Below are 15,719 nucleotides of genomic sequence, written 5' to 3'. Positions count from 1 at the left end.
ACACACACACACACACACACACACACACACACACACACACACACACACACACACACACACACACACACACACACACACACACACACCACTGTCAAAATGCATCTGCTTATTAAAAATTCATCATCGCTGTTTGTTATGTATATTCACAGATCTCTGAAGGTGTCACAAACATGGCACTTAATCCACTGAAAGTAAAGTGCAGAACACTCTGGTGGAGAGGTGTCAAACATAAAGCCCGGGGGCCAAAATTGGCCCGCTGGACAGCTATGATAAAAGTGAAGGAGGACAAATTTTGCACTTTTAACTATATTTCCACGAGTTTTACAGTTTTTCCTACTGATAAAGAAGTAATAGATGAAAAGTCATGGTTTTTTTCCATTTCAGTTACAGTACAGTATTTATATATAACGAGGTTTTCATTGTTTGTTTAACATTTAACTATGTGAGAAATTGAAGCGGCGAGGCGAGGGCAGAGTGTATTGTAACTGGGAATGGGATGCTACAAAACTGAAGAACAAAGGTTCACGTGTAAGACAAATCCAGAAAAGAATACGGCTTCACTGTGACCCACCTCGCAGTGGTCTCTGTAGAGCGTCTGCAACTTCTTAATATCATTCATGTTGATGCGCTCAGGCAGAGGCTGGGTGCCCAAGTCAGGAGTTGGAAACGGAGGCAGGCTGTGAGACATATCTGCATAAATGTAGACAGGCGTCACTCATTTCACTCACACAGCAACAAGGAGTAATGACACATATAACATCAACTGTTTTATGGATACGTGCAGCTCATATGGTCTGCGTCACAGTGTCTGACATTTATCACCCAAGTTTAAAATCTATGTTCTAATAAAGCCAAGACGAAGCTATGACGTATTTTTATTGGAGATTATGTATCGGAATTTCAGGAGCGGGACCACGCCTCCAAACACGCTCTTTCCGGTTGTCATCTACATAGGTTCCCTCAGTTCTGCAAGCTGTTCATTCTCGTTTACGTGCCCCTCCCTCCCTCCTTGTTCTCAATTCTTTAACTTAATTTCTATTTAGTGCATGGGGATCTGCTAGACTGTCACCAGTCCCCAAACCGCAGCTCAATTCATGTCCAAGCATCACCTTTACCTACTAGAACGCTGTCAAACCTAAAATGAGGACGTGGACCCAGCTAGTGAAATAAAAATATCTAGTGCTAGCATTAAAGACTGTATCTGGAAAGAGAAGATAAGAGTTAAACCACCTTAAGCAGTTTCAGTGGGAGCGCCTGTGCTTACCTATGTACTGCTGGTGGTGTTGGCTCTGAGCAGCCACAGACTGCTCTGGAGTGCTGCTGCAGTGCTGCGAGCTCCCACACAGACTGTCAGACATGCTGTCCACCTTCTGCAGAGGCTTGAACCTGTGTAGACACAAGAGGGTGGAACGTGTACATTAGTGATTTTTGAAGGTCTGGGGAAGCACAATGAAAGAATCGGACACTGAGGAGCACACGCACACATCGCATTCGGTACAAAACCGAGACTGATTTATGCGGGTTTATTGCTGATTTAAGCGGCAACTATCCATCCATTCCCTTCCATTTATCCAGCGCCAGGTTGTGGGGGCAGCAACCTATGCAGAGAAGCCCCGACCTTCCTCTACTTGGCCATCTCCTCCAGCTTGTCAAGGGGAACACCAAGGCGTTCCCAGGCCAGATGAGAGATATAATCTCTCCAGGGTCTGCCCTGGGGCCTCCTCCCGGAACACTTCGCGCAGGAGGCACCCATGAGCCATCCCTGGAGCCAACCTGGCTCCTTTCAATGTGGAGGAGTAGCAGCACTAGTGTGAGCTCCTCCCAGGTGGCCAAACTTGTCACCCTATCTGTAAGTGAGAGGCCAGTCACCCTTCACAGAAAGCCCATTTCTGCCGCTTGTATCCACAATCTCGTTCTTTTGGTCACTACCCACAGCTCGTGACCATAGGTGAGGGTAGGGACGTAAATCGAGAGCTTCGCTTTTACACTCAGCTCTCTCTTCACCACGACGGACCGGTATAGCCTCCACAACCCTGCAGCCTGTGACAAAGGACATGCCAGGCAGAGTCCAACACCCACCGGAAACGAGTCCGACGTATTCCCGGCTATACGGACCAAGCTCTGGCAACAGTTGTATAAGGATCGAATGGCTCGTAGCAACAGGCCTGGCAACCCATGCTCCCAAAGCACCTCCCACAGGACACTCCGAGGGACACGGTCGAATGCATTCTCCAAGTCCACAAAACACATGTAGACTAAACTCCCACGCACCCTCAAGTGTAAAAATAGTTGGTCCAGCGTTCTGCGACCAGGACAAAAACTACATTGTTCCTTCTGTAGTCGGTGTTCAGCTACTGGACGGACTCTTCTTTCCAGCATCCTGGCATAGACTTTCCCAGGAAGGCTGAGGAGTGTGATCCCCCTAATGCTGAAGACCACCCTCCTATCCCCTTGTTAAAGATGGGAACCACCACCCCGGTCTGCCAATCCTGATCTTCACACAACATTATAGAGGCGTGTCAACCAAGACACCCCGACAACATCCAAAGCCTTCAGGAACTCAGGGCGACCCTCATCCACCCCAGTGGCCCTGCCACCGAGTAGTTGTTTAGCTCCCTCAGTGCGTCGTCCCCAGTCTCTGCTTCCTCTACACAAGACACGACAGCAGCATTTAGGAGGTCCTCGAAGTGTTCCTTCCACCACTCGATAACAGCGGCAACGGCATTTTTGTTTTTGAAATATGTTTTCTAAGTTCAGTGGGTGTGTCAGATTACCAAGACGTGCAGTGATCTATTATATGTGCGGCATTAAAGAGTTTATTCCTGAGTGAGTTTCACTAAAAGAGGCTCATGAGTTTCCAGGACACACGGTGCATTATGGACACACTAGCAGCAGCGCTGTTCTTGTTTTTGGTTAAGCAAAAGGGAAATGAACACAGCCAACTGTCACAGGACTGATGTCAGTGAAGGTTTATTCAGAAACTAGTAAAAGTCATCACAGAGCCACAGAGATGTAAAGAAAGGACGCTACAGCAGGCAGACAGGGAGAAAACCTGACCTCTGTTTCTGGTGGACTGGCTGCTGCCTCATGGCCATGTACTGGGTGTCCTCCTGCAGTCGGTTGAGCGGTGAGTCTGGCTTCACCCGGATGCCGTAGTAATGATACTTAGAGTTGCCTCTGGTGGATAGAGTGAGAAAAGCCAGAAACCAGTCATGAGAAGCCTTGCCATCAGTGTAATCACTATCATTAGCCCGGTCCATCAGCAGGTTACCAGTGCCTATAAGCATTAAGCATCATCAAATCTATAATGGTCATGTGATTACCGTCATCAGCATCTGCAACAACCTCTTCCTACCTGGTGCCGAGGCGGCGGGTCCTCAGGCCCATAAAGACTGAACGGATGAGTTTGCCGAAGGAGGCTGCGTTAACTGGGTCCAGTTTCTGCTCCTGACAGTGCCGCAAGTAGTGGTTATAGAGGGAGGACCGGGGCAGGCTAACTCCCTCCGCTGTCTCGTAGTTGTCCAGAAGCCATTGCAGCTAAAAATACACAGAAGACAAGCCACAAAAAATAAAAATTAGCGCTATAGTCACCTGGTGAAGACACGTCACAAAACAGACAACACGCGCACGGTAGCCTGTTTTAGTTTAGTGATATAAATACCAGAGACACCACTGCAGCACCCCCCCCCGTCTAACTGTATTCTTCAGAGAACATAAGTGACTACAGCATGACGAACAGTAACTAAGGAGAATGGCTGAAACTGAAGAAATAATCAGCAAAATTGTGATTTGCAATATGCAATCCAATAAAATACATCAAAGTAAATTTATGCAAACAATATAGCAAAAAAAAAAAAAAAAATTATGTTAAGAGTGAAGGAATCTACACCACAAATGTCCTCATGCAGATAAAAACCTACCCAGAGATATTATGTGAATCTCATTCTTAAGCCTTATTACACCTGACGGGCAGGACGAAAGCTGCACTGTAATAAAATCTGAGTGCGTGTCTCGCTGTACTTAGAAGTGAAAATAACAGAAATATTTGGAAACATCAGTCGACTTAAGTACATGCAGACGCAGAGCATTAATGCACATGTACAAGATACATAACTGAGGAAAGAGTGATAGCAAATGCAAGTTCAGATAAAGAACATTAAGTGTGCGTGTCATTGAGACAGTGCAGAAGCAGATTAAGTAGCCGTGCGTTCATCTCAGCACACGAAGAGCACACAGCCCACAGATTCAGCCACGGCTTTCTTTCCTTTTTTTTCCCCTCACGTCCTTTTCAAAGAAAGTTCCTGGTTGACTTACATGGCTGTTGAGCAGGCTGCTTTTGTGACTTGCAATTCCTTCAGACTTTTGGAGGTTTTCAATCGCCATTTCAAGCTAAAGAAAGAAGAAGCATGCAAAAAAGAGAAAAAAAGAAAGAAGTGGACACAGAAGGGGGAGGAGGCAAGAAGAGATTGAGAGACAGAAAAAGGGAACAGAAATAAGCAGGGGTATATGAAGAAAAAAAACAAACACACACAAAAAGATAAAGGTAATAAGACTGTTAGCGAGCAGCCAGATCTCTGCATTTCTATTAAAATCAGTCAGTGTTGTAGCCAAATCTATTACTGGTTGACAAAAGCATGCAAATCAAGGGACTCATAGGGTTAAGCTGCTCAGTGAAGGTTTGCAGTCAGACACTCTAATGTATGCAAATAGGAACCACAAACAGGGGTCGCAGGTCAGCTTAAGGTTTTCAGCAACAGGTCAACAATGCCTACCACCCCGCAGTTTATCAAACGATGTAGCTGAAAAATATTTGAAGAGCTAAATGGCAGACAGAGTAAGCTGTGACTACGACTTAAGCAAAACCGTCAGTGTAGAAAAATACGCTGACATATTAGTCTCTCACTAGACAACGAAAAATAATGGAGTCCAACTGGCGGGCAAAGTGAACGACAAAACCAGGGACATTCTGTTGAGCTGTAGAAGAAAAATCAAGTCAAAAAAGACTTGGTAGTGCAGCCAAACTGGAGACGGAATAAAAGGAAAAAGAAACGGGCAGCGGTCCAAGCCTTAAGAAGGCTCCCGAGGGCTCTTGGCCAAATGGTAATGAGCCCCAAGGGTTGCTTTGTTTCGTAGGGCGCTCAAGTGCCTGTGAAAACCTCTGAAACAAGGCAGTGCTGAATTATTTAAGCCAATGTCCCGGTTCTGCGGGCTCACTGGCCTGCACCACTCTGTGCGTTACTACAGAGCTAGGAGGCCCCGACTCAGGCTGCAGGTTCCTGGGAAACTGGGTGGTGAGTTAGGACACAGTCTATCTCAGGTAGTGATAAAAGTTACTATCAAAACTATTATTTAGACCCCCCCCCAGACTCTTTCAGTCATTAAGTATTCATTTTTGCTTTGTTATTAATCCTGTTCGAGTTGGTAAACGTGCACCAGAATAACAGCACAGCGGGATGGCTGTTGCTCACCATAGCCGAGGAGGAACGCGACGAGTGCGATATGTGGTTGCGGCTTCCCTCCATATTTCCGCCGTGGATCAGGTAGGTGCTGCCGCTGGAGATGATGTGGCTGCTGCCCACGTCCATGGTGATGCCTACCATGCCATGAGTGGGCACGCCGCCGCTGGCAGAGGAGACCACCGTGGTAACATGACCTCCACCGGCCTGAGAGTCAAAGTAGGGCCCGCCACTGCTTTGCCCGTACAACTGTGCCTCGGGGTTGTAGGAGTAGGCTGTTCGGCTGCAGAGAGGCCACAGAAATTAAAGAACATTTGATTTTCAGCTCTGCCTGCAAAGAGGAATCTTTATGCAAACGCACGGGGAAACAACAACAACAACAACAACAACAACAACAACAGTATTGTTGATATACTACATAATTGTGCTGACATCGGCAAAAATTACCGAGGTCGTGCAAATATTTCGCTTTGCTAGAGTCATTAAATATCAAAGTGTGGGATAAAAGTCGTTTAGGCATCAGTTACCTTTAATGGCACTTTGACCTGAGAGATATTTGTTATAAAGTAGTCTGGACAATTATTTGTCTTATTCCTTTTATCCAGCACCGATTTAGACATAATCCAAGATGACTCCACGTTTGAGATGGAGCCAAATACCTGCAGCGCTGTGTGATTTAGAAAGCAGTCCTCTGGGTTCTTTCACTGACAGAGTCATTGTAATAAATGTGTTTCAGTTTCACAATAAATCTTTGTCTGCATTTTTTTTTTTTTATTCCCCATTTGAAAAAAAATGCAGCACGACTCACATTGTTCCATTGGTATAAACCGCATCTCCACTTTCTCCAACATACTGGACCTGTGACGGGTAGACATGCTGCACCTGCTGCACCTACATGGAGATCACAGCACAATGAAAGCAGCGATCAGTGGAAACAGGCCTGAGAAGATTTCTTATTCATTTATCAGAACCAGCTGCAATCAAGTGGGCAACAGGAAAAAATAAGATAACAGCATAATTCTCTCATTGATGCAGTCTCCCACAAACCCATGGGAGAATGCATCAACACAACTTACATCCATGTCTGTCCACACACATAGTAAACTGCATGAACTGAAGAGCATTAAATGACCTTTGACTACCAATTTTCAATCAGTTCCATCCTTGAGTTTACGTGAACGTCTGTGCCAGAAACTAAAGGTGATCCTATCACTTTTGCAAGAATGGAAGCAAATTAAATCACAGTGACATTGATACCTGACTGCTAAAATCAAATCAGTTCTTTGTGGAGTAAAGACTTGTGCCAAATTTGTGGAAATTCCCTCAAGGCATTCAAGACATATTCACAAAAAGCACCGTGCCGCTGACAGCTGTTGCAGGCATACAGACAGAGTAGATTAAAACATACACTTTGCATTCGGTGAAACAGCACGAGCGGATTTCAGCTCGAACCAATGGAGACATATCGCACATGTGGTTTCGCACAGAGTGAGCCACGATGTTGCAAAATGGAATGATAGCGTTCCTCCTTCAAGTCTTTGTTTATCTTGTGCAAATCTCCCACTTTACCTCTACCAAAGCACTCCACCACTCTTGACAGATGGTAAGCCGCGCTCCATCATCTTTTCGTTTATTCTACATCTCACAGATGTAGAAAATCTTTGGGCCAAGCACATCAAGCATTTTTCCAATTTTCTGTCCGGCATGTTCTTATGCCCATCTTAATCTTGTCCTTTCATATATTGCTTTTCCTCTCTGACTCTGCTCTAAATGTCGCCTTCCCTCTGTTGACAGTGAGAAGGCTGTTTTGTGGGTTTCGTTTAATGAAGCTGTCAGTCGAGGACCTGCAGTTTGCCCATTTCTTTAACTAGAGACTCTGATACTTGTCTTCTTGGCCAGATGTCCACTACAGCCTCCTACTTCACTTTCTCGAAAGCCAGCACAAAGATTTTCATCTCAACTCAAACAAATTTGAAATTCTAATCTAAAGATTAATAAGGTTTTTGCATTAGAGCTCACTCTGTACAGTGGAACACAGGAGACACAGCTGCAGAAAATTAGACAGACATAGTTTAAAACAAAAAACTAATTACTGATTACATCCATTTACAATGCTTCTAATTTTAAAGTCACGTAAATTAAGAAACTTTTCTTCCAAGAATGAGAACATTTCTAAGTGACCCTGAGGTTTTGAGTGCTAATGAATGATGCACTGAATGATAAAGATGAAGAGTCCTATTTGCGATCAGATGACCAATGGACGAATCACATTATAGTCTAGGATCCAGAGCTACACATAAGCACAATGTAAGCACACATAGGCAACAGAAAAGCCAAGAAAAACACTGTCATCACCACACACACACATTCAAAACTTGTTCTTTTATCCAGCGGGAGAAATAACAGTTTAAAATAACATTTTCATTTTAAAAGCCGCCAAGAGACATTTTATAGGTATACACATGTTATTCATGTATACAGCCAGTGGACCAGGCTCAGCCAGAGAAAGAAACTTTCACACACCCATGAGGAGCACAGCAAGAGGAGAAATGTGCTTAAAAACAAAAAAACGGGCTGCCATGCTAGAGAGCGTTTAAATACACAAAGGTGGATCTGTTACCAATTTGGTTGTGTACTTCCTAGTTTGTTAACTGAAGACCAAAGCTGAAGCTCTTCGGACTAAATTTCATTATTTATAAAGATAAACTGTCACCTGAACAGGACCTGACGAATAACTAGTATTTGTAAACGACAAAACTAAGCCGTGGTCAAACAGGGGACACGGTCGCGTTACCAGTCTGGTATTCTGGATGTGCGAGTCATTTAAAATGTAATCTTCTTCCTACTTTATTGTAAGACTCCACAGGTCTTCAGCCGTCAAGTCAAGCGGTGTACATAATGTCAGAGCACAGTACAAGTAAGTACAGTACTGTGTACCTGCTGAGGGACCTGTTGAGCCCTGGGTACTGAAAGCTGCTGTACTTGTCCTCCCTTCTGAGCTGAGCCTGTGGCTTGAACCAGCACTCTCTGTGTGAATACGAGACATAACTGAATTACATAGATGGGCATTTAAAATTCATACAAACGCATTATTCTAAACATGCAACAGTCAACACAATAACAAACATCTTCATCTATAAATGTCAGGTTTACATCTCTTTTTAATACAGGTTTTGAATATAAAGTAGCAACGATAGCAATAGACAGACATAAAAACAACACGACAGAAATTTCGACTGTCATTTGCGCTTGCGCTGATAATTCTCATTTATCTGCAGCCTCGAAACGTTAGCAAATTTGATGTACTGGTCTGGCAAGACAGAGAGAACTCATGGCAGAAGCTAATAATGTAAATTGATACGAGAGGCATCTGTTGGCAGAGTGGACGGTAGCGGCTTTATTTGCTGACAAGTTACAAATTGGAACCACAATTTAAAAATACATTCTTATTTATTGCCGGTGCTGCTGGACAGGGCAGGGTTTAACCTGCTGTGTTAGGGTGGGCTTTTAGAAATAATACGTGGGCAAAGCAGGACGTCGCTGTAGTCTCAGTCAAGAGACGAACCGTGCCAGTCCTCATCAGATTTTTGTCATACAATTCCTGATGAAATGAGCTTAAAGCACTTAAATTAAAATAGCATTTAGAGCACTAAACTCCTCCTTTCTGTGCACCAGTTAGAGCAAATTATTTGTCCGAGTGTGTGATTTTTCATGGGCAGTGTAACCGTGTGCGCGAGCAGACAGGTCTGCCTGCTGCAGCTCTCTGCGCTACACACCCAATCAGAAGTTAAAAAAGGGATCTTCTATGCTATATTTCCATTGGCATTCCATGTAACATTAGCTCCTGGCTTGGCCTGGTTTCCAAAATAACTTCTCCCTTATACTTAACATTTGGAAAGAGATGGCACGGAACAGTTAAGTCATGACAGACTTTGTCCTATCATCACAGCAGCAGCAGGGTAGATATATTATCCTACCTGCTGAGAGGCTGGGACAGGCTGTACCACCGGAGCCTGGGCTGATGATGACGTCCGCAGCGCTGCCACGCTGGTCGTGGTTTCTGACCCTCCCTCGGAGTTCTGCATGCTGGGAAGCATTAAGGAGAATCAGAAAAGACATCACCAGAAGTCATTTTCTACCAGACTGAAGAAATACCCTTCCAGGTAAAATTTAAAAAAAGAACTTTGAAAGAATATAATATGAGCACCTTAGTAAATAAACACTCTTACATCCCATCCCTACTCTTGTGGAGCCACCCGGGGGGGTTTCTAGCTTTACCAAATCAAGCTGAGTCACTACAGCACTCAGAACCCTAGAGGCTGCCCACCTTTAGTTTTAATCAAAGACAAGATCAATAGGCCAACAGTATTACTGACACACATCGTCCTGCTGACAGAGGAGACCCAGGAGGAAAAATTACAGTAGAGGAGTTGAAGTTACCAACAGGACTGAAGTGCTTCGTGGGGACCAAACCCATTGCCACTACTCTGCTTTCGACTGGGTGACAATGTGCACAGCATAGCAAAGGGGAGCTAAAAATGGAGTGACACAAAGGCTCTCTTTAAAAAAAAAAAAAAAAAAAAGAAAAAACAAAAACCGGAACAAAAAAGCAAGGAAAAAAAAAAAAAGGGAAGGGGGGAAAAAAAAAAAAAAAAAGCCCCAAAGAGAAAAATGATGGGGGGAAAAGATGAAAATAGCAGTGGGGTTCGAGCCCCTGCCAGGGTCCTGATGATATCCAGCGTTTGTTTCAAGCAAGAGCTGATCTCTGAGGGCTCCAATAATCCAGCTGATATGAGGAAATTCCTCAATGCTTTGTAAACGTTTGTCGGTTGCTATGGTGAGGAATCTGTGCCCCCCCTCAGCTCCTTCCCCACAAACTCACCCTGACTCCCACCCCCACGCCTTCATGTTCACTCCTCTATTTTAGCCCCCTTATAAAGCTTCTGCACAGGAACTTTCGAGTACAACCACAAAGAGAGTAGGGGGAGGATGATTTGAATAAAGGAGAGGGAGATACGGGGGGGGCTGAACTGAAGAGCAGGCTTTAATTTAAAGGCAGAAAATGTGGGGTAGCAGGAAAAGTCAGTAGGGGAACAAGTAGGTAGTGTTCAGATAGAGTGTTATAGCCAAGGGCCGCAAGACACAACCTGCTCTAGACATGCTGCGATTAGTCATAACACACAGCGTGCGCAACAACGTTATTTTAATTCACTTGAAGAGACCTGAGAAAAACCACTCTGTCTGCAGTAATCTGCACACTGAGTCATTAGTGCAGCCACACACGTGTCTTGGCTTTCTCAACGCTTAACTTTCAGGTAAGTCAAAAGACTTCGACCAGTAACTAAGGGGTTGTAAGTGTGCCTTAGAGATTAAACACAAACTTCAAAACCAAACTTGAACTTTTCTGTGGACGTGCCAAAGAAAAAAAAACATTTGGACAAACTAGCCCCCCGAGAACAAAAACATGGATCAGTGACATTGTCGATAGCAACACGGAACAAATACATTTAATAAAAAAAAAAAAAAAAAAAACATGAATATCACAGATACACAATCTCCACCACGCAAAGCCGTGACATTAAAAACACAGACCATAAGGATAAATGCTTCACTACAAAATGATAACTAGAAACAGTAAATCTCCAGCAGACCAGCTAAGGACTGTATCGCACAACGCCTGGCACTGTCCCTCATAAGTACTTGATCAAATGTTAATTACAGCATTTAGAGCTTACGGTTCTTTCACTCTGTAAGCTATTTTAATGCACTTTTAAAAACCATGAAGAAAACATAACTTTGTTTAAGATGCAACACTTATTAATAACACACAAAAACCCCAGACATCAAACACAAAAACACATCATAAACAAAAATAGACTTTTCAACTGTTACTTCTCAGGTTTTGGACACCGAATGTAACTTGGCAACATGTAGAGTTTGGGGGATAGAATACCTTTATGATAACAGATATGGGTGTGCCACTAGTGACAACTTCCATGTGTGCCAGAGGCAAAGACAGTGTTCTGCTTACATGACTAACAGACTAAGCGTAGGAGGCCTATGTTGAAATTCCTGATGTGTGTCAATCACAACTGAAACACCAACCTAATCCTAAGTGTTGTATGAGTCTTTCTTTTGGGGGCATGCTTCTGAGTCAGACAGAGACATTGTCCTTTAAAATATTTGAAACATGTAAAAGGACCAAATGTGAACAAATGACAAGAATCTATTATTGAAGAGCACCAACGGGAAGCAAGACAAACCTCAGGAGCTTCTTTATGCCATTAATGAGTGGACGGCACAGCAAGGTGGTGACCAAAACAAGAAAAGGATCATTGACCTGCATGTTTTTGTCTATGAAGGTGCTGACTTAAATTAGATAAGGTAAACTGCGCTCAAAAAAAAGAAAAAAAAAAATCACTGAGTTGGTGGGAAAGGAGAAAGTCTGTGGCTCAGAGGAGTCTGTTTAGCGTTCGAAGAAGGTTAAAAGCCACACAAAATCCCCACCAGCAGCTCTGAAAGGCACAAAGGTAGAGCCCAGCAGGAGGGCCAGCTCGCTGCTGCAAACCCACTACTTATGATGGGCTACGGTCAGATCTTTATGCCTCCTACTCAGAGACAACTTCACACAAAAAGTCTGTTTTCATGTCAGGTCTGCAAGCCTGGTTTATTTCAAGCAAAGCCCAGATAAGCACTTTACAACATTACACAAAGAATCCCTGCTTTCAGGAGATACCAGAGTTTTAAAAGCTATACAGAAATAACAAAAGTCACATGTTAGGAACCCTGGAGGCCTCCCAAACTGTCATTAATAATCAAGCCTATATTGCCAACAAAATTTAAACATCTGTCAGTGACAGATCTAACTTACACAGGGCTCAATCAGAGAAAAACACATACAGATGTTCAATTAAAAGCAGGAGCCTGCAGTCTTGGCTCATGTTTGCACTGGCCCACATTGTTTGCAGAGCAACAACGGTTGCTAGTGGCAACACCGTCCACTCCCGTTTCCAGGAGCCTGTTGCTACGCAACCAACAGAATACTTCCCAAACCAAACAATGCCATCCCCCACCTGATCCTTCTATCTCACGCTAAGTAGAAACTTACAACAATAAATAGTGTGTATGCTATTAATTTCAGACGGCAGGGGACATGGAGGCAGAGTTATTTCTGTGCTGCAGTCATAGAAAAATGTACAGGCATTATGCCGGTTAGGATTAGGTTGACTGCGACATGACAAAGTGCTGTTTTCTGAAAAGACTCGGTGGTCAAAAGGAGGAGGGCATGTTTAGGCCGTCGAGGAGACAGGAGTCCATTCGTCAGGGTTAGCTTTACACTCATGCCACCCAAAAACAACACATCCAAACCACGCTCAGTCTTTGTCCAGGCAGATGACAGTAAACAGCGTGAGCCGAGCAAAACTTTTTCCAACTCGGTGGAAGAGAAAATACAGCAGAAGTAACACTTGTTGCGTTTGAAAAGGAGGATATTTGTACAACCCTGCATTACCTCTCTACATCTCTCCAGAATGAGCAACAGGTCTCTCTCAGAGCTTTTAACATACACTCCCCCAATTTGGGGACTCATTTAGTCAGCGCCATCATTTCAAGCAAATTCATTACAATCTGTGGCTTTGAAAAAGAAAGCATTGAGCTTTTCTTTGATTTCATTAAAAGAACTTATAAGATCACACAGGCACACGCGCTCGCACAAAGAGCGAATTAAGATATGATAAGAGATTTCCACAACAGAGGCTGTTCTTCAAGCCTGTCTCATTAATTCATGGCTAATCCAATCAAAGCAGCTCTTGGGGTCTGCAGATGGCAGAGTTTAGGGAGAGCTGGGAGGGGGCGGGTGGGCGAAAGAGAACGAGAGACCGAGTGAGAGAGTGGGAAGGAAAAGAAAAAAGGAGGCACCGGCCACTATCTCTGATGCAAGCACACTCCTCCCCTCCCCAGCTCGCACCTCCCCGCCTCTGGTCATCAGTGCAACCTGTCCACTCCGTCACCATGTGTGCTGCAGGCATGACAGCCACAGAGAGAAAGATCAAACTGTTGCCATGGAGACTGTGTGTGTTCGCCTATGCATTACACTCACAACTTCCTCCCCGACGCCATACCTCTTCTAACCCTTTCCAGATTTCCATGCCCCCGCCCGAGCCTTTTATCCTTGCCATTTAACATCTGAAGATTAAGGCTGAGGATCTGAAAATGGCACATTTTCAACAAAAGTTCAACTGAAAGAAAGCAACACAAGACAGGGAAGCGGAGCGAGACAGTCACAACTGGGAAATGTAATCAGAGTACCCTTTCGTGTGTGGGCGCCTCTTTCCTTCGAGAGAATTTAGCTAATGTGTTTCAAGGCTGCCACACCGATAACACAAAGAAGGGAAGTTTACTCGAGTCACCTGGCTGCTTAAGAGCAAAGGAGGCTAATGACTACAGAGGGGAATCTTCAATAATACCAGTTTCACTCATGTAACAGCAAGACTTAAATCACATCCTCCTGTCAGGCCTGCAAAATGCTTTCATTTTGTCAAATTATAGAAAACATGAGAAGCTAGAGCTGTATTTTAGAAGCTTTTTTTATTTTAATGCCATTTTGTCATTGAGATGCAATATTAAAAATCTAGATACACTACAAAAATGGATTCATGTTTTCAGTTCTGGTTTTTTAAGGAGGAAATGGAAAAAGGTGACATATCCTAATGCTTAAGTTGGTCGTGGATTTTCACCTTCTCTGTAGCTACACTAAAATACACAAATCTGGTTTTAGGTATTCTGTTATAACAGGTGTGTTTCCAACCCGTGCACTTCCTTTTTTTCCTTCAGGGAAGCACATTCTCTGAAGATTACCTCAGGTGCTGGCAGCAAGCTTTCTCAATCTTGACCGATGAACCTGAGATAAGCCTCATGTTTCACTTGAGCAGTCTACCTTCTTGGCAAGCGTTTGCGCCATAGAGATCTGACACCAAGAATCATCGTACTGTATGTACGCGGGGCACTACTTGATACGAAATAATGAGTCATCAGTTAATGCTCTAAATCTGAGACAGATCCAAGTGTCTGTTGTTTATGTAGTGAATACTACACCAGGCTGAGTGCTTGCCATCAAAACACAGATTTAAGTGTTTAACGCATCCTTTGCCTTCTACACATCTACACATGACTAACACATGGCAAACAAACAAAAACTATTTCAGTGCACTTTGGCCCTCGATTCTCCAGGTCGTGACCTGTCTCGCCAGTCTTCCAAACGGCTCCAGAATGCCCCAGGTTTAATCTGGGCAGAGATCTGCAGATTGAGGTGGTCATTTCATTCACTATATTTTCTATACTCACCATTCAGTGACTCTTAGTGTCCTACGAATAGGGTCATTGTTATCCTGGCGGAGAACACTCCCCCACAGGACAAAAATGTTTCATCACAGGATAAAGGTGATCACTCAGAACAGCTTTGTATTGACTCACAGTGACTCAGAGGTGGAGTGAAACCAACCTGTGCCGGGTTACTTCCACACACAACAACAAAATAAAGCCACCGAATCCCCTCACGCTAAGGGTTTTTCCTTTCATTTGTCAGCTCTTTGGTATAAATACTATACATACAGCATATGTAGACAGGTGTACTTTGCATGCAACAGTTTGTGCCAGACTACTGGTTACAGATAATAATCAGTTTTGTAACGGTACAGTTGCCACATACCAATATAATTAAATGATTTCAATGTAAATTAATTTAAACTGCTTGTCCATCAACACTGGACAACTTACTTAAATTGCATGGTGAACACAGAACAAACAGTCAAACTAACACACTGCTAGGCCTGCTGCCCTACCTTACAATCTGCAGCGCTCTTTTGTCAGAAAACGCAATACCACCAGCACTGAAAAATCCAAGATTAACATTTGCTCTCCATTTAAGATAAAGAGTAGAAAAGGGTCTTCTAAGATAAAGAATGAGATCTCACTGTAAAAAAAAAAAAAAAAAAAAAAAACATCTATCAGTTAACAGAATCAAGAATGCTTCCACCAATGAATGCTCTGCAATCGTTGCCCATTAAATCTCATCATGTAAATGCTTCTAAAAAGCATTTCTGCCTAAAAATACTGTTTGAAGGCCTCTCCATCAAAAAGACTAGTCTTGGTTCTGGTTGTGACTTTGTAGCAGGTTTGCACTAACAGAACATGTTCTCTTTTATTCAAATAAATATCCCTTAACAAATTAGCACTAAAAAAAACAAAAAAAACAAAAAAAAAAAA

The 15,719-nt window shown here is 43.5% G+C and overlaps 1 protein-coding gene across 7 annotated transcripts in view; it reads right to left on the bottom strand.

The window, feature by feature from the left end:
• Positions 1 to 15,719, bottom strand: part of rfx2 (regulatory factor X, 2 (influences HLA class II expression)) — a 30,292-nt gene that overhangs the window by 11,039 nt on the left and 3,534 nt on the right. For 3 of the 7 annotated variants that reach the window (XM_014338808.2, XM_014338809.2, XM_005938515.3), the window contains 9 exons: positions 9,434 to 9,542; positions 8,394 to 8,483; positions 6,265 to 6,347; positions 5,469 to 5,739; positions 4,315 to 4,389; positions 3,356 to 3,537; positions 3,058 to 3,177; positions 1,265 to 1,386; positions 572 to 690 (listed from right to left, as the gene is read on the bottom strand). In XM_014338808.2, the coding sequence (XP_014194294.1) occupies positions 572 to 690; positions 1,265 to 1,386; positions 3,058 to 3,177; positions 3,356 to 3,537; positions 4,315 to 4,389; positions 5,469 to 5,739; positions 6,265 to 6,347; positions 8,394 to 8,483; positions 9,434 to 9,541 (1,170 nt within the window). In that variant the 5' untranslated portion in view covers position 9,542. Of the gene's footprint in view, positions 1 to 571; positions 691 to 1,264; positions 1,387 to 3,057; positions 3,178 to 3,355; positions 3,538 to 4,314; positions 4,390 to 5,468; positions 5,740 to 6,264; positions 6,348 to 8,393; positions 8,484 to 9,433; positions 9,543 to 9,896; positions 10,019 to 15,719 lie in introns of those variants that run through there. The other 4 variants (XM_042227347.1, XM_042227348.1, XM_042227349.1 and 1 more) reach the window with 4 other exon arrangements.

The sequence above is a fragment of the Haplochromis burtoni genome, unplaced genomic scaffold, assembly GCF_018398535.1.
Source record: "Haplochromis burtoni strain Fernald_Lab_line unplaced genomic scaffold, NCSU_Asbu1 Contig_256, whole genome shotgun sequence".
NCBI classification, from domain to species: domain Eukaryota; kingdom Metazoa; phylum Chordata; class Actinopteri; order Cichliformes; family Cichlidae; genus Haplochromis; species Haplochromis burtoni.
Note: the sequence above shows the minus strand (reverse complement) of the source record. Positions and strands in the feature narration are given on the sequence as shown.